General features: G+C 32.2%; 1 protein-coding gene across 1 annotated transcript in view; it reads left to right on the forward strand.

The window, feature by feature from the left end:
- The window catches only part of eIF3e (eukaryotic translation initiation factor 3 subunit e), an 84,080-nt gene that overhangs the window by 37,252 nt on the left and 26,630 nt on the right, over positions 1-20,198 (forward strand). The window contains exons 5-9 of the mRNA XM_090372104.1: positions 115-157; positions 8,658-8,762; positions 12,100-12,225; positions 15,024-15,154; positions 19,346-19,463. Coding sequence (XP_090228230.1) covers positions 115-157; positions 8,658-8,762; positions 12,100-12,225; positions 15,024-15,154; positions 19,346-19,463 — 523 coding nt within the window. The remainder of the gene's footprint in view (positions 1-114; positions 158-8,657; positions 8,763-12,099; positions 12,226-15,023; positions 15,155-19,345; positions 19,464-20,198) is intronic.

Raw genomic sequence — 20,198 nt, forward strand, 5'->3', positions numbered from 1 at the left:
TATAAATTAACAACTTTATGTAAAGTAAAATTTAATAATTTCAAGTTTTTCTTTACTCACACCATTTCACTATTTGCATCTTTTTTAATTATTATTATTATTATTTTCTTTCAGAGATAGTCGTCAGCTCGTAGAATTTTTAGTTGAAAAATATAATGTAAGTAAGGTTTATATTTAATTGAATGTACAGCGTTCTTCTAAAAGTCTTTAGATTGCTGTTATTGATGGTTTTGTATTAGCATCCCTATTTTTTTTACTACTGTAATAAATATTTAGTAAGAAATGTGATTTGATAGGAAACACACACACAGATTTATAAAATAAAAAGTCAGGTGCAGAATCATGAGAGACTTCAACATTTCATTTCTTTTAACACAAATTCAAGTTTCTAAAATTAAAATTCATTTTTAACAAAAAACAAGGAACATAATTTCTTTGCATGGTATTACATTCAGAACATATTTTTAGAAATTTTATATGTTGAGATTGCAAGGGAAATTGCGAAATTTAATTTTCAAAGTTGCAGCAGCAAAATGGCTGAAAAAGAATTCAAGCAACTTTTGCTTAACTGTAGCTAGTTAGCTGTCTTTACTGTTCAGTATGATTTTTAATAGAAGTGTGGTTGATGTATTATAGTAATATACAGTCTTTCATAACGTGTGGGTTGTATACTTTCTGAATGGTGCTATGGCTGTTTGAATTTTAAACAATGCCTAGAGAGCTTCCAATGGTAAAAAAATTAAAATTAATAATATAAAAATATAATGCTCTTATAAATAATATATTACCAATACTCTTCTAAATAAGCATAAGCAGACATAAAAACAAATAAACCAGGATGGTTTTTATATATATATATATATATATATATATATATATTTTTTTTTTTTTTTTTTTAAGTTCAAACTCCACCGATCTGTAACCATTAAGAATCAGACAGAAAAAGTTCATTTACATGAACTTTTTTCATTGTTTCAGGTCTTGAATTGATTCTGAAATCACAGCCCATGTTATAAAACACCCTATGTGTGGGTCAATATTTTGTAATCATGGAGAGAAGTGTAGCAATTTCCATTTTTCTAAGTAACCCTCATGTGAAAGCTAATTGTTTATTTCTGTATATACAGTATCAAGGATGCAATTTACCGTGCTGCTGGCTCATATTTTAATTCCTAGCTATCTTCGAATCTGTAGCGCTTTTAACAAACAGAGGGACCATATGTCATGCTTAAAGTAATTTTAAATGATAGTTATTGATTATGCCATTGATAGAATTACTTGAGTCAAAAAAAAAAAAAAGTTGTCCTTCAGTTTTTTTATTATACATTAGATGGGTTAAGCTGAGTTCAATCATGATTCTGACATTATACTAAATTATTATAAGCACTCTTTAAAGTTTTCACTTTTGTTTTGCTGTGTTATCAGTATAATGTGCGTTTTGAATGGTCATGGTATTAAAAATTCTTTATAATTATAAACTATAAAAGGAAACCTCGTACCTTTTATGTAGGAACAGAATTCTCTCAACACTCACGTTGGAAGAATTATGTGATAATATAATTATACAAATAAATGTCCCAAATTTAATATTAAATAAAATCAATTATGAAAATTACATTAAAATTATATAAATAAATACTTATTAAAAGATTGTCATGCATTCAATTCTCATCCCCAACATAATGCATCAGGAAAAACCAGAAGTCGAATTTCAGAATTACCTGAAATAAAATGAAATTAAGGTTTAACATAAAAATAAATGATAGTATCTAAAGCAGTGGGTCCTAGGACTTTAACTATTTCATCAAGGGGTCAGCAGCAAAAAACATAGGAGCCACCTCGATAAGCCGGGTCTCTGTTTCTGTTATGATGTACACGTTAAAAAGTGTGTACAAATACATCACAGCTGACCAGACAGAGACCAAAAGGAAGGATTAAATTAAAGAATATATAAAATAAATAAATAAAGTAAAGCTAAAAAGCCAAAATAATGCAGATAGAATCCTGTAAAAGAAAAAAAAATGAATGAAATCAAAAAGAAGGCAAAATAAGAAAACTTACTTTGTGCGTGGACAGGAAAATGTTGAATTAGCTGAGAGCCATCAGAGACCAAAGAAGAAAACAAAGTTCACTGTATGGTGTATTTATGTCAGTTGAAGTAGCCCCGAGTGTGGGAATATGAAATTGTCATAGGGAGAAGCAAAAACTGACAAAGTAGTGTGGAAAAGACACTAAACTTTGTTTAAGAAGAAAAAAGTAGCGATAGTAGAGGAATAGCATCTCGATTTTGCTTTTTTGGCCAGCCTAATCGTGCACGAGAAATAAGTTGTAGTAATTAAGGACAGTAGAAAGCAATTGAAAGAGAGGAAAATATAGTTGTGCCCGGGGTTGCAAAACCCGTACCACAGTCGGTACTGGTTTTGTACATGGACAAATGCCTCGTGTTTAAGTCAGTAATGGTATCATTGAAGAAATTTAACAAGAAGGAAACTAGAAATAAAAATAAAGTAGACAAAAACCAAACAGAACAGGACAAAATAAAAACACAAAACCCCCCCTCGGTAGACAATCTGTGGGCACAAGCTTTCTACACCATGAGACGACAGAGTCTAGGGAGTATAAAACTATACATTATGTACAGGCCTGAAAGTAAAATGAAGTCAGACTGTAAATATGTTGTTTAAGTCAAAGTTGTAGTGTATAAGTTTTTTTTTTTTTTTTTTTTTTTAATTTTATAATATTTATTGCTTTTTTGAAATGATGGCAGAGGAAAGCTGCTGGAAAATTATTGCATAGCAATTTATTTTGCAATTTGTAGTTTGATATTGTCAGAAAAGAGACTATTGCTATTGCATATTGTTGCAATTCTGATGCATTGGGAGTGTATTATGTTTGCATGAACTTTTATGGAAATGTTAGAGTGCCAATGGGTAAGACTGACTACTTTGAATCTAAATGCATCTCTTTTATTATATATGTTGATTGTGTTATGAGGGCTGTTGATTTTTATACCTAAGTCTAAGTGATTGGTTGAAAGGTCATTATGATTAGCTTTCTCCAGAGTTAGTTCTGAAGGGTAAATACCAACGAAGTCCTGTTTAAATGTAAGGTAGTTGAATACTAACAAGTCATCGATCTGTAAAGCTTTGTCTGAGGATAGAGAGGTCTCAGACCAGTATAGATATGGGTCTGGCGGGGCTACCTGTGTATGTACCTTTGGTTTGTAAGCATATAGATTTGCCATCAAAAATGTAATTGTTGGAAATGCAAAGATTAATGAGATTGTTCCAGTAAACTGAATTACAACCAAGAATATGTTTGTAGCTGTTGAAAATTTCATTTAGTACCATTTTTAAGTTGGTTAGGTCTATGCTGGTGAATAGACTAATTGAAGTCAAAAGTTTGCACACAAGTGATGTTATCAGATTTCATTGCATTAATAAAAAACTGGCATATTGTTATTAATCATTCTACTATCAGGAATATATGTCCATGATAGGTTTAAGTAACTTTTCCAGTATTTTTCCAGCTTTATGGGCATAACTGTGTTTGCAGGAAGTAATGAACCTGAAGCCTGTGTGATTTTTGTGAAACTTGGGAATTAAATAAATATAGGGAAATTTGTAATTATTAAAGCTGATATTAATAAAAGCAATCAACTTTTTTGTAATGATGCTGCTGTTGTTAATGATGGACTTGTAGGTGGCACTGGAATTTATTTGGAAATAAAATATGGCATAATTGCAAGCCACTTTATCAACAGGAGTGATGATGAAATGTTTATGCAGGTCTGCCAATTGTTGTTTTAATATGGAAACATTGAATTTTAATCCTGGGTGGTTGTACGTGTGGAAATGATGACTTGTGATGCTGTAGCATCATCGTTAATACTGAATTTATCCAATTGGTATGTTGTGAAGATAAGAGAGCTTAAAACAGAAGTTAAGCAAATCATGATATAACTGTTTTTTGAACCCATTGGCACTCTAACATTTCCAAAAAAGTTCATGCAAACATAATACTCTCCCAATGCATCAGAATTGCAACAATATGCAATAGCAATACTCTCTTTTTTGACAATATCAAACTACTTCATAATAAATTGTTATGCAATAATTTCCTGCCAGCTTTCCTCTACTGTCATTTCAAAAAAGCAATAAATATTATAAAATTTAAAAAAACTTATACACTATAACCTTGATTTAAACAACATATTTACAGTCTTACTTCATTTTACTTTCAGGCCTGTACGTAATGTATAGTTTTACACTCCCTAGACCGTCTTGTCTACCGATGGGGGTATTGTTTTTTTGTCTACTTTATTTTTATTTCTATTTTCCTTCTTGTTACATTTCTTCAATAACAATACCATTACTGACTTAAACACATGAGGCATTTGTCCATGTGCAAAACCAGTACTGACTGTGATACGGGTTTTGCAACCCCGGACATCCCGAGCACAACTATATTTCCCTCTCTTCCAATTGCTTTCTACTGTCCTTAATTACTACAACTTATTTCTCGTGCATGATTAGGCTGACCGAAAGCAATATCGAGGTGCTATTCCTCTACTATCACTACTTTTTTCTTCTTAAACAAAGTTTAGTGTCTTTTCCACACTACCTTTGTCAGTTTTTGCTTCTCCCAGTGCTGGCACTTTGCCTCATTTGTTTAATAGCTTACTTCCCCATCACACAGGTATGGTTCACTTTGATGATTTCACACTCTTTCCCCCCCCCCACTCGGGGTTACTTCAACTGACATAAATACACCATACAGTGAACTTTCTGTTTTCTTCTTTGGTCTCTGATGGCTCTCGGCTAATTCAACGTTTTCCTGTCCATGCACACAGTAAGTTTTCTTATTTTGTGTTCTTTTGGATTTCATTCATTTTTTCTTTTACAGGATTCTATTGGTATTATTTTAGCTTTATTTTTATTATTTTTTATATATTCTTTAATTTAATCCTTCATTTTGGTCTCTGTCTGGTCGGTTATGATGTATACGTACGCACTTTTTAACATGTACATCATAACAGAATGGGAGACCCGGCTTATTGCGGTGGCTCCTATGATTTTTGCTGCCAATCCCTTGACAAAGTAGTTAAAGTCCTAGGATCCCACGGCTTTAGGTCCTGTCATTTATTTTAAGTTAAACCTTAATTATTTGTCTATAGATGTAAATATAACTCTTTAAAGGAAATGGTTTCAGTAAATGCAATATTAAGGTATAACAGATGCAAGAGTGTATATAAGTTGTATTAATATTAAATTAAATATGCATAAATGGATGTGAAAGTTACACAGGGTGCCAATCACTATAAGAGTGAGAAAAGTAGAAAAAGAAGAGTAGTAGATTAGTGAAAGAATGTTAATATCCTACATTTGATGAATTAAGTAAATTAAGGGCTGAATTGCCAAGCCAATATAAAGTGGGGGAACTGTAAAGTAAAATTAGTACAACAAAATATTAATAAAATGCAAATAAAAATGAAAATGGTGTAATTGTCATCAGATATGGGGGAGAAAATTTTTAGTAAATGGTCTAATGCAAAAATGTTTGATCTGATGTCAGCTGAAATAAATATTGATACATGATCAAAAAAAGCCTACACAATTCACCCATCCATACCCTCCATAATACCTGATCATGTATTTATTTAAATATTTATCATTCATCAATATTTATTTCAGCTGACATCAGATCAAACATTTTTGCATTATCTGTATTAGACCATATACTAAAAATGTTCTCCCCCCCCATATCTGATGACAGCTACACCATTTTCATTTTATTAATATTTTGTTGTACTAATTTTACTTTACAGTTCCCCCACTTTATATGGGCTTGGCAATTCAGTCCTTAATTTACTTATTCATCATAACCTCTAGGATATTAACATTCTTTCACTTTTCACTAATCTACTACTTTTCTTTTTCTGCTTTCCTCACCCTTATAGTTACTGGCACCTTGTGTAATTTTCACATCCATTTATGCATGCTTAATTTAATTTAATTTAATATTAATACAACTTTATATATATATATATAATGTATTGTCGTATTCGTTTTTTGTTGAAGTAATTTAGGGGAGTGAAGTAGACTGCTAAGAGGATTAGAGAAGGCAGTTTTGTATAAAACATATATAAATTTGTTTTTGCTTCTTGCAATCATAGTATGGCATATAAGAGAACTGGAATGATTTAATGTAGTGGGAAGAAGAGATTACTTACAGTAAAACAACCTAATTCAGGGTGGGTTTTTTATATATATATATATATATATATATATATATATATATAAATATGATGCAGACTCATCAGGAAAAGTCGTGGCAACTTGGGCCAATAGCACCTGCAGAAGAGTAAACAGTATTATTCCTCATCTATTAAATTGCACTCGAGGTGGGGAAATTACATAACAGTGATAAGTATCTTTCTATAAAAATCCATTGTTGCTATAATAGCAACTCTTCTGATTTCTGCAGGTGAAATTCATCAAGATGAACATTAACCACATCATGATGCATCATGGACTTATTGATCCACTTAGAGGGGAAACGACCTAACTTTAGGGCAATTTTCTTCCAATTTGACAAGGTAAAGAGCATATTTTTTCCAAGCAACCTTAGTCTATAGCTGTCTAATTCAGCCACAGTGAGAAGAAAGCCAAAAAATGCCTCTGTCCTCTCCAATCCAGATAGGTTCAGTTCTGTAGTTTTTCGATCACAGGTCAAAGTGGTCTTTGGAAAAGCACGCAGTGAAAGTATTAACATAGCTTATTACCATCAGCATTAGTTTGCTGATTGAATCTTATTTTGTATGCAGAAAAGTGTCACTTCAATTGTTATCACAGGTTAGGCATTTGCAGAAGTCCAGTTTAAACATTCTTCTTTGGGTTAAAAGGATTCAGACTGGATTATTTTACATAAGGACCCCTCTCTCTCTCTCTCTCTCTCTCAAATTCTTTTGTGACAGTAGAAAGTTGTCACTAAAATGTGGAAGATGTCATAAAGTGTAAATAAATTAAATCCATATAAATGAGTGCCAAAAGGCTACAGAAACTATATAACAAATTTACAAATATCTTTATTTATAAGTTTGTTTTGTTTGAGGCTTGTGTGTAGTAAAATTAGTTTTACCATTATAGTCACATTACATAAATGATGCTTTTGCACCAGTTATAATTTAGGATTATGATGTCTAACTTGCATGTCATTTTCTGATTTAATTGGAAGTTATTTTGGCTAAATCTATGACATTTTTATGATAATGCATGGCTGAGTTAGTTTCAAATTTTTTTTTTTAAGGTGAGAGGGAAAGTTATCAGTACTATCAGGTAGAGGTTCTGAAGCTTCTAATCTTGTGATACGTTGAATTTAGTCAAGTTGTGTAATGTAGGAAAGAATTCACCTGTCACTTTGTGGTTGATTTGCCATCTGTCATTCAACCATGATAAACTAAAATAGAACATCACTCGTGGAATATCATTTACGAAACACAGCTGCCAAATTTTTTGGTTCTAACATAATATGACATCTTATTAATGCATAAATGGGCATGATACTCCTCAGAATGCATCAAAAAAAGTCTGTTAGTTAAAACAGTGCAGGTTTTAGATTGTCCATTTTTACTTTGTGTTATTGATTATGTTAGAACTGGAAAGGTATGATCACAAAAAATTAAATAGTAATGACGATGTCATTTCCACTTGAACAAGTTTTTTTCATAATGTTCACATAGTAATAGTAATGGCAAATGATGCAAGAAAACAAGCTTATATAGCATCAGCCAAAAAAAAAACACCTTAATCAGATCTCCCTGCGGGTGCTTAGTCTCAAGACACTGCAATTTGCAGAACTGAAGCCTTTCTAGATAAGAGCACCCTTTTCTTCTCTTCACCAGTCTGGTTGCCCTTCTCTACAACCAGCAAATCTACATCCTTCCTAAAGTGAGGCCTTTAGACCTGTATACAGTACTCAAGATGTGGCCTAACATGGCCTTATACAAAGGGATAATTACCTCCTTATCCCTGATAGCAAAGTTGCTAGCAGGGATCATTGGTAAAATCCCATGAGCTGTTCTGACAGCATGTCTGCACAGCTCAGAGAATTTTTCACAAATACCCTAGGTCTTTTTTATTCTCCACTACCCTGAGTGCAGTACAACACAGTTGATAAGTTACTCTGGGGTTACTGCTACCCATGTGCAGTACCTTGTATTTGTCAATGTTAAACTTCAACTGCCATTTCTCAGCCCATCGACCCGATTTTCCTAGATCTTGTTGCAATAGCTCACCCGCGATGACTCGTTAACCCCCACCTTCCAACCTTCGTCAATATCATTGATAAATATTGAAAGCAGATGTACTGTTACCAGTACATCTGCTTTCATGACTGAATGTGCTTTATGCAAGGTACACCAATGGTGCCATCATGTTAAAATATATGTTTATAGTTTTAAAAATATTATTTGTGGTTATATCCATTATAATTTAAAATAAAGAATGACTTTACAAAAGTGCATAATTTTAAATTATTTCTTGCCTATTTAAATATTTTTTAATGGGACATCAGCTGTGAGGCATCTCAGCAGAATAAGTACAAAGTTATTCTGAATTATGTTAATTTTAGTTAATAATGGTCTCTTTTATTTTTAGTTCAAATCTGAGATGATTGACTTTCTTTACACATTTGCCAAGTTTCAGTATGAATGTGGGATCTATTCTGGAGCTGCTGAATTCCTGTATTTTTATAGACTTTTAGTAAGTATTCTTTTATAATTTGCTGTAGTTTCTGTCCCAATGGTTCATAACATTGGCAAAGTGGAATGAATTGATGACAGTAGGGTCTAGTACAACTTTAAAAATTCATAACTCAAAACTTGAACACTGAATGAGAGTGTTCACAGTTAGAAAATAACAACATGCAGAATTCAAATGATGACTGGGGAAGAGGGGGAAAAGGTGTAGGATGTGTCAGAAATAATTATTGACAATTTAGAAGTTAAAATAAATTTCTTTATTAATGTGGTATTTAACAAATGTCCAGTGTGACCCATCCTATTTTTTCTTTTCCTTTCTTTTCAAAGAAAGCTTATCCCATGTTGATCTCTGTTATTACTTGTATCAAGAATATCTTAAATATTGAAAATATTATTGAAGCAAGCATTTTTAAGAAATTGCTTCTGTCATATATGCCTATAAGTACGATAAATTCACATTTTAAAGCAGCAAGTGTTATATACAAATGTTTTCCTTTTTCTTCCAGAACTTTATCAATTTCAGTCCAAAATTTTCTTAGCAATAATTATAAAAATTTCATGTGAAATACGTATAAAGTATTAGAGTTCACAGTAAGCTAACCAAGCTCTGCACGACAGAACTACTTAACGTTTCTGGATTCCATATTGAATTGTGTCATCACACCTAATCAAGAAAAAATGAAAGGTGAAAAAAAACTGTATAAGGAAGAAAACTATTTTATTATTTTCTTTTTATTTTATTTATTTATTTTTATTTTTTTTTTTTTTTGCCCTGTACAGTTTGTTCCAGATTGCAAGAAGTTTACCTTTAGTCAGAAAGATGAACATTGAAATAAACTGCTTCTGTTGGTTGAGGCAATCCAGAGTCTTGCTTGGAATTATAGGAAGAAGGAACACTTTTTTTTATGCACCATACAGTGCAGCAATGTCTATCACTGTTATAAAAAATATAACGGGACACACATACAAATTCATTTCATATTGAACAGAGGTATATCAAAATAGTTAAACTGTGTTAATTGTCTAAGAACACAAAAAAAAAATTTTTTTTAATATATTTCTTTAAATTAAAGGTTTTAAAAATTTTAATCTGACTTCTATATCTTTTCAGTTCTAAGTTGTATTTTTTTTATTACCATTTATTAATATACAATAATCTTCCCCAACCACAGCTTTCAAGTAATGTACTTAAAAATATGCACAGTTCAGTAACAAAAAAAAAAAAAAAAATCTTTCTGCCTCCAGTTGATCATGTGGGGGGAGGGAGTATAATTAGGTAGTGCAAGATGGGGGGAATTTGTTTATGCTCTGTCCCAATGGTTCATAAACTTTTGGGAATCATTGGGTAGAGCATAAACTTGAGTCACACTGAGAATTAAAAGACTATATTTAGAGCACACCAGGACAATTGCCATTTAACTCAACTCAGTTTTTCCCAATCTTACAGCATACAGCAGTTTAGTCTAGTTTGTCAATGACACGTATGGATGTGCTGTAGCTTCTTTCTAGGGTGGTGTTTTTGTTTGTTTTTTTTTTTTACTAACATATACAGTAGACTCTCGATTTTCTGGGATAGGTGGTAAAAAACAAATCCCGGTCAATCCAAAAATACAAAAGTCCCCAACATACTTAAGAGATACTTCCAGGACTTCTTACCTCGTCGAGTTTTACGTACCTCAAGAATGACTAATAACATATTGCTACTATATTATTATTGACAAATCTGAATTCCACGTGATATTTGTTAATGTTTGGTCATTTTGATACATCCTTATTATAATGATTCCTTAGAGCAGTGGTTTTCAGCTGGGGTACCACTTAATTGTGACGCACTAAAACAAACTAAACATTTAGTGGGGTTTTTTTTTTTTTTTTTTTTGAGCGGCAGGTGTGAAGACTGGGGATTGCAAGATAATAGGTACACTAATCTCCCAGTGACGACTTATAATGCCACTTGTCGCTTATTTACGACTTGCAAAATATCTGTTTATACCTATTCAAGTTATTACTTGAATTTTTTGATTTCTGGTTGTTTTTTTTTTTTTTTTTTTTTTTTTTTTGTGTTGTTTTTTTTTTTTTATTTGGAGTCTTGAAGTGTCCTGGTTAATCGAGAGTCTGCTGTATATGTTTCTCTGACATTTTTTGTACTTGCTTTTTTAATGTTTTGAGCATTGCCATGTTTTGCTGTGTCAAATTAAGATGCAACCTAGGAAGATAGTCAACATTTTGTATGTATATACGTATGTCTTGTTCCATCAACTTGTTTTTATTTTATTTATTTATTTTTCTTATTGTATTGTCACCCTTATTATCACTTTTAGGAAAATGAAGTTTGCTGTGTGCGTTTTTCATATATTTTGTTGGCATATTTATTGTTTTTCCCACCAGCCCATATTTTCTCTACGAGCTTTGTCTTCACAGCTGCAATTTTGCCAAACAGTACTTTTCAAGGACATATCTCCCTGTGGTTGGTGACAGATTATTGAACTTTTCTAAAAGTGTTAATTAAATAAACAGGAAATCCTTATATTTTTTTGTTCGCTGTCTTATATAGCAGTCTCTTTCTCTCTCCCTCTCCCCAACCAAGGTCATCCTACCTCCTATGTTAGATGAGTCTACGTGCATGTGTTGCTCTCAGTCTATTTTATACAACCGAGTTATAATTATATCAGCTTTGCTTTTCAGTTGCACCATTAATGAATAGTGTGCTTTTTCAGATTCACATAAGAATGTTAGCACAATATCTAGAAAAGCATATTAATCAAAGAAAAGTGTATGAATGGATAGAAAGGTTTAGAAGTGGCAGAACAATTGTGGTTGACAAAGAATACTCAAACTATCTGACAACTTCAACGATAAACAGTGCTGACTACATTAATGCCATTTCTAAACTTTTTCACCCATTCATACACCTTTCAATTGACTAATACACTTTTTTTCATGTTGTGCTTGCTTTTTGAATCTGGGTAGGTTTGACTCCTTCTGATCACAAAAATGTGATCATAGCACATTGTTCACTAATGGTACTATTTGAAATCAGTGCCAACTGCATAAACCAGACTAGGTGCAGGAAATTGGCAGTGTACATGTAGACTTGTCTTACAGCCAAGTAAGAATGATGACTTTGAGAACATATTCTGAAAAGTTTTTTGCCAGGTGCCATTGACTTAAAGATAATGTTCTCTTCTCTTGTAGAAAGCATAACAGAAAACCTTAGTCTCAGACTTACCTTCTACATCACATTAATAAAGTTTTTAAAAATTAATATTCATATCTACAAAGAGAAATAAACAGAGATTTTTAAAAAGCATCAATTAAGAACTTTTATTTAATTTTAGGTGCCACCCTCAGATAAAAATTTCTTAAATAGCTTATGGGGTAAGCTAGCATCGGAAATTTTAATGCAGAATTGGGAAACTGCTTTAGAGGATTTGACTCGTTTAAAAGAATACATCGAATCAAATGTGAGTTCTTACGTTCAATGATTTTTGGTTTATTTGAAATGAGTTTTGTTCTGACTTATTTTTATATATTCAGTTGTATTTCGAAATAACTTCTAGTTTATAATATAATTGTGCAATAAATTAAATTCAAGTTAGTCTTTTGACAGGGCTTTTTTTTGTAAAATATAAACTTCTGGAACGTTGAGGAAGTAATCCAGAAACCCCATGGAAGGGGTCCTCCCCAGAAAAATTTATAGAAAATAATGGTGCCAACAACATTATTAATAATAAATAATTATTTTAAATTATTTTTTAAAATTTAAATATTTATTTTATTTCTTTTTAACTTCTGGAATGTTCTGGCAGAAAAAAGCCCTAGTCTTAGATAAACTCAATTACATAGTTATTCGTGCATAACAATAACATAGTTATGCATGAATAGCTGATAATAGGAAATTGTTTTATAGAACTCAATTTTTATTTAATTATGAAATCTCATTACAGTATATTCTAAAAAAACCTGTTCTTTACTCTGTATTTTCTCTTAAACTTTTTTTTTCCTTTCATTGTTATTATTTACTCTCTATTTAGCAGTAAATGTTGCAAACATCAATTCCTGCATGAGACATCTTCCCCTGTACTAAGTTTTTTTTCTTAATTCCCATTATCAACTATGTTGTAACATATTATTTTCCAGCATAACAAGTTTCCCACATAAAAAGTATGTGATAAACAATACACAGTGTGTTATTATAATGATGTTTTCCCACTTAATGTTTTTTAAATATAGAAATTAGCTTTATTTTTATATTAAACAATATAACATTTTGATAATAAAACAACTTAGTGCATAGCATTGTGTTAGTTCATAGTAAATCACCAAAGCAGGTGAAATGCCATAGTTTTTGTTACATCTCATATTGTGAATGCCTTCACAATGGATTGCCCTGATATTGCACTACCTCAAATAAGCAGTGCTTCACCAATGGAGAAAACTAATGTTACTTATTCTCATCAACACTAGTGTTACTTATCCTTGGTGGATACCACCACCCAGGGGTATCCTCCGAGAATAAGTAACATTAGCCATCTCCACTAGTGAAGCATTGCTTATTCGAGGTAGTGCAATATCGGGACAACTTGTTGTGAAGGCATTAACTATATGAAGTAGAACAAAAATGATGCTATGCACTAACTTGTTCAATTAGTGAATTTTCTATAATCTGAGGCTTCAGCCCTAAAACCTTTTTAGTATAAAGATTTTGATATAATGGAAGTGACATATTGCAATTGTTTTTGTCGGTATCCATAATTGGATAGCATCTACCATGTAAAGCATTTTCCGTTAAGTTCTGATGGTTCTGAACATTTCTTAATTACTTAGTGGATTGTTGCTGTGTCTTATTGCAATTGTTACCTTTTAAGGTATGTTGAAAGCTGAATTTATAATACTTTATTTATGTAGATCCATTAGTATTTTTGGTTAAAGAATAACCGTGTCTGTCTACCATATTGGCCATAATTAGTCCTCCCTCCTTGGCAGTTTTTTTTAATGCTACAGATATTAATTATACTGATTACACTATGTTATATTTTTCTAATTTGAGGGTTATAGTTGGAAGGATGAACTCCTTTGGAATTCATCCTTCCAACTTGGTAATGAGTTTAATGAACAGAATGTTAAGCAATTAGAAATCCTCAGTTTAAAAGTATTTCCCATTAGCAAAGTAAAATATTTATAAATTCTGAAATAGTACTTTAAAATCGTTTGTAACTTATGTATGTGTATCTTTTCATTTTTATTTGTGTAGTTAATGTTTTATATCTTTGGGTCATTTTCCCTTCTAATTTCCTTGCAAGAAGTTCTAAACCTCCACTCCCTTGGAAAACTTTTTTAATGGTGTGTGTGTGTGTGTGTGTGTGTGTGTGTGTGTGTGTGTGTGTGTGTGTGTGTGTGTGTGTGTGTGTGTGTGTGTGTGTGTGTGTGTAAAAAATAGAAACACAAACATTGGGAAAAGAGTTTTATAGTTACCAGTTTTAAGTTATTGTTAAATTTTTTTTTTTTTTTGAATTGGTAATTCATTATTCTGCCATGGCCCTCGACGACTGTTCCTAAGAATTCAATGTTTTTCGCAGTTTTTAGGGGAAATGTGAACAAAATAGTTTTTTATTGTAAGTGGTGGAGGGGGAGGGGGCAGCAATTGAGTTGGCACAAATTACAGTACTCCAGAAGGGTGCCTTGTAGACTGAGCTTGACCTAGGCATACCTATGTAGAAGAGAAGAGGAAAAAATAAAAATTAATTTACCCACTTACCAGGAAACTAACCTGTCCATTTCACTTTGAATTTTTAGCAGACTGTATCCCTCCTGTAAGACATTCTAGTTTTTTCATCCTACAAACATGCAAATAATTGTTCTAAAGACAATACACACAAACTTACATTTCTTTCTATATTTGGGCATATATTGCTTGTTTGGCAGTGCAATAATTTTTAAAAAATACGATGTGTGTAGCTATGATAACTTTAATCTAGACTTCAGCACTGCTCACTATATTTAGTAAGAAACTTTATACCAAACTCAGATGTCCAAAATTATTTTGGAGCCAAATGCTAAAGAAAATTTTATATTTCTTTGATGAAACATGAAATGAAAAACTAAATTTGGTAATGGTTTGCTTTGATTCTTTTTTATTGCATTACAAAAAAAAAAAAAAAAAACTTTATTGAAATTATTTTACAGAAAGGTGCATTTTTAGTGAAATTCAAACAGTTATTTATTTCATTTCATAGTATACTTTAATTTTTATTATTTTCAGAATTCTGGAACACATCTTCAATCTCTACAGCAGAGAACATGGCTGATACATTGGAGTCTCTTTGTGTTTTTCAACCATCCCAAAGGACGAGACTTGATCATTGATATGTTTTTATATCAACAACAACAACAGTAATTATAACATATATATTTGTTTGATTTTTTTTTTTTTTTTTTTTTTTATATATATATATAATTATAATATACAGGTGACCCCCACTTAACGCTGACCATTCGTTCCGGAAAAACAGAGCGCTAAGTGAATCCGCGCTAAGCGAGCGCCGCTTTCCCATAAACATATGTATTTGTGAGTTGCGGTCGGTGCCATAGGATATTTCCTAATCAATAATAAACGGTAGTGAAAAGATGCACAAATGTCGGTCAAAATATTTTCAAATATTTGTACATATAAAATATTCTGCATTACATACATATATAATTATGTGGTAATTACTTATGTATCAAAAGTAAACTTAAAATTCCAATTTAAGTGATGAATTTAATCATGAAAAATGTGTGGATTTTGAGTTGAACTTTGGCCCTCTACAAAATAAACTAAAAGGGGTATTAATTTTAAATCCCCCACAGAGTTATCACCCAACAATAAAGTCAACCGATCCTTCGCCGCTTTGAAACCAGGCATGTTTTTTTCTTCTTTCAATATAAAACTTCTTTTAGGCATTTGTTTCCACAAAAGTTCTGCTTCATCTATGCTAAAAATTTGTTGAGAAGACACATAATACCCCTCTTCAATAATTTTAACAAGTTCTTTTTGAAAGTTTCAGCTCCTTGATCTGCACTAGTGGCTTCTCCCTGGATTTTAAATCTATTCTACCAGCCCTTACAAGTTTTAAATGGTTCCATATTTTTTTTTTTTTTTTAGGCGAGTTTTCTTCAGATCATCATATTGGCTAATCTCTTTTTCTCTTTTTTTTTTTTTTTTTTTATATTTAATTTAACTGAATTCTGCATTCGAATATTATCTTCAATAAAATTAGTCTTTCCATTTCAATCCTAATAGCCGGCTTAGCCCTAGTTGCTTGCAGTGGAACAGCTATTTTTCCCGCTGCTAAAATTAATTCTTTATTTTTTTTATAATTGTTCTTACAGTTAAAGTTGCAAGTCCTAAATTATGGCACACATCCACTTGTCGTTGACCGGAATCAATTCGCTTCAAAACGTCTAATTTAATTTTCAAATTCAGTCTTTTTCTTACATTTATAGTTTTCGTACTGTGCCCAGACGTTGCTTTTTCATTCCTGTCGGTCATTATTAGCTCTTCGAAAATGTAACTGCGTTGGTTGCATTAATTACGATACAATGTTCGAGTAAACTGTCCTTTACGCACGATGTCTAATACTGTACTGAGTGATAACTAGACTTCGGATAAATGTATATAACGCAGATTTTACAAGCAATATACTTGATAATTTTTTTAAATGTTGATTTCGGAACTACGTAACAAGTCACTGTACTGCAGTTAAATTAGCATGCGAGAAAATTTCACCGAGTGTGGGAAAATTTTGCAAATGGGCTTGGGAAACGTTTTAATGCTGTTTTGCTATTCATTTTCAAGCTATCGACTCCATCAAATGAAACGATTTCGTTAAATATGCCAAAAATACAATCTGTAAAAGAGCGTTATAGTGATCTGTAACAGCGTTATAGTCAGATACGGGTTATAATATAAGAACAGTGTTATAGCGAATCAGCGTAAAGTGAACCGTTTTCAATACCATTTTCCAGCCACACCCTTACATCTTCAGTTCGATTCTGCTCATCTCCTATGGTTTCTTCTGCAATAAGCACAATTTTTTCCAAGCATTTTTTAAATGCTGTGCAGTGAGTGATTCCCAAGCGTCAGCTAACATGTAGGAGCTGTCATTTAGATTGCGCTTTTTCGAAAAAGCTACAATGCTTTTTTCATTGCCTTCTGTTAAAAGTAAACAATGCAAGCGTGTTTTGTAGATTCTCTTCAACTTTTCGATGACTCCCTGGTCCATTGGTTCGAGGAGTGTGGTAACGTTTGGTAGTAGAAACATGACCTCGAATCTGCCGTCTATTTTGTTTAATATTTCCACTGAAGGATGTGGTAGCACCTCTAGGATAAGCAAGAGCATGCCCATTTTGCCTTCTCATTCACAATACTTTTTGACATTCAGAATAAAATCATTGGTAAATCATTTCAGATTACAAAGTGTGTTGAATAACAGATTACAAAGTGCTATGTTTAGTTAGTATTTTATGTACATTAATTAAGCTATGTATGTAAACATAAATTTATTTTTATTTTGTTAATTGGTAAGGTAATAAAGTGTAAATTTGTTTCATTTTTATAGCCTGTAGATAATATTCCTCTGATTTTCAGTTATTATAATTGCTGTTTAATAAAATCAAAATTAAATTTGCAAATGTGATCACAATAACTGGCACTTATTGTAATTATTTTATGGCACCAGCATAATAAAAAATAAATGCTGACTCATTTGAATTATTGATGTTGGGATTTTCGATGATCTGCTGTAATATTTAAAGTATATTTTGCTCAGATACCTTTGCTTGGGATGTCTCAAAGCAGGGGCATCTGACAAACATTTGATAAAAAACAAAATACAAATACAGTCTGTCCTCGTATAGCACGATAGTTGTGTTCCTAGAAAACCTCGTGCAATGCAAAATCGTGCAATATAAACAACAGGCCCTATGGGAAAAGTGGGGTTAGGTGCCGACCACCCAAGATTGAACACACATTTGGAACCAAAACATTACCAAACACAATAATCGGGTAATTTTAATCGTTATAAAATACGTAATAAAAAATACAATATTTTTTTAATTATAATATAATAAATAATAAAAAATAAATATTTTTATTATTTATTATATTATAATAAAGTATTTTTAGTATTTTTAATACTAAAAAAGTATTTTTTACGAATAAAATACGTATTTTATTCGTAAAAAATTTATTATATTAAATAAAATAGTCGTAATAAAATACTTACGTATTTTATAATACGTTAAGTATAAATTATACGTAAGTATAATGCGTAAGTCGTAATAAAATGCTTACGTATTTTATTACGACTATTATGTAATAAAATATTGCTAATGCTTTTGCTTCTATCGTAAACTTGTTTTTTGTTTGATTTTCTATCCAAACAGATGACAGCCGTTCCATCTCTTCCAATTCTTGTGTCTTAATCTAATGGATTTTAATTACACTTTGAGTTGTTCCCGCTATGAAAGTTGTTTTTATTTTCTCCGCATTCTTTGTAATTCTTGGCGTTGCCTCATTTAGGTCTGTAGCACGTGCAATATCACATTGTCTTTCATTTCGCTCAAAGCGTTTCACAATTTCATATTTTTTTCTCTATCGACAGAGGCGATAAGCCTTACCCAGGAAATCCCAGTGGGCCGGAGGCCAGTGTGATTTTGGCCAAATACCGTAGTATGAGGCCACTATAAATTTTCCCGGGTAAGAATTTTTGACCCAGTCCGCCTCTGTTTATCGATATTGCTTTTTTTTTTTCTCTCTCTCTGAATCTGCAGTGTCTTCGCCAGGACGCTTCCTTTTCACACCTTTTAAGTATTTTACTAATTTTTAGGGAATAAAGCGCAATTACAAAACGAGGAGGCACGCTTAATACATATAAACAAAGCTGCGTGCGTATAGCAACTGAATAAACAACACCGTAAAGGTCGAGATACACCCCACATTTTACTAAAGCACATTTCTGGGGGTTACTACCATAAAACAATAAAAACAATTTCCAGTTTCGTTTCTGCTAGTGGAATCTGTTATAAACTGGTAGTAAACTTGATCTAATTGCATTTGCGATTATATCGATAGCTGGAATTGTGTTGGTTTTTACGTTATTATGGTGAAATGTGTTTCCCCTTCACTGATATAAAACACATAAATACATTTTCAGAATCTTCTTCATTCCTATCGGTTGGGGTGATTCCGCGTTCGACTGCCATTTCTTGTAAACACAAAGGCGAATCATGCATAAGCGAATTCGGTTCGTGTTATATAAGATAACGTTCCCCTATTTATAAATCGTGTATGATCGAATTCGTGTAACGTAAACACGTTATACGAGGACCGACTGTATGCAAGTTATCTTTTTGCTAACACTAAGAGGAAAGTACATGGTAAATAGTATAATTTTGTAGAATTTAAATAATCAGAAGTTGGTGACTAGCAATAGTTGTTTTCACACCCTCCCATTGGTTTCAGTTAATTTATTAATTAAATTTTTAAAAAAATACAGGATAATTAAAAATTCATGGGGAACTAATCTATATTCTTTGTTATAGGTATCTAAATGCAATCCAGACTATTTGTCCTCACATTCTACGATACTTGGCAACAGCCATCATCACTAACAAACAGCGCCGTTCTGTAATGAAGGACTTGGTGAAAGTTATACAACAGGTATAGTTTATTTTGTGCAATTTTACAACTGAAAATATAGTACATTGTTGAGACCTTTAAAATGCCCAAAATTTATTTGCACACAGCATAATGTGATTACAGAATATTCTTTATCGGAAATATATACTCTCTGCTCTCTTGTATTTGCCATTAAAACTGCCCTTTTTATGTTTACCACTTTAACTGCCTGACTAGCCCTTTACATTAACAGTATGTATTTATGCATATATCAAGAGTATATTATGTATGAATGTGTGCCGCAGGCAGGGCACATTTTGGGTGTTAGATAAAGTTTCTGACTGAAGATCAGCACTAAGACCCCTACTATCGGAGGAGAAATTTCCCATGCTTAGTCCCCCTTCTTTTGTAAAGATAAAGTTATCCCTTGAAATGGAAATAGTCTTGGCTAGCCATGAGATCAGTTATATCCAAGATATTATATTTAACACATTCACCACCAATGAACACTTGCTTCAGGTGTTTGGTGCACTATAGCCATATTTGCCGATGCGCCAAATAAATCGGCACCTCCGTAGCCAGTTGGGCAGGAGCAGCAGTGCATAGCACACGCTTCTTGATTAGACCGGGGTTCGAGCCCATGACCACCAAATACGGAGGATGCGGAAAGGTCAGAGAATGACCACCGCATATCCCCAGAGTAATGTGGCCTTAGTTGCTAATGCTCCTAAAAACCAAATAATAACAACAACAAGCCTAATAAATCCCTAAACCAAC

Source organism: Mastigoproctus giganteus, chromosome 4 (genome assembly GCF_048544385.1).
Source record: "Mastigoproctus giganteus isolate SK-2022 chromosome 4, ASM4854438v1, whole genome shotgun sequence".
Lineage (NCBI taxonomy): Eukaryota > Metazoa > Arthropoda > Arachnida > Uropygi > Thelyphonidae > Mastigoproctus > Mastigoproctus giganteus.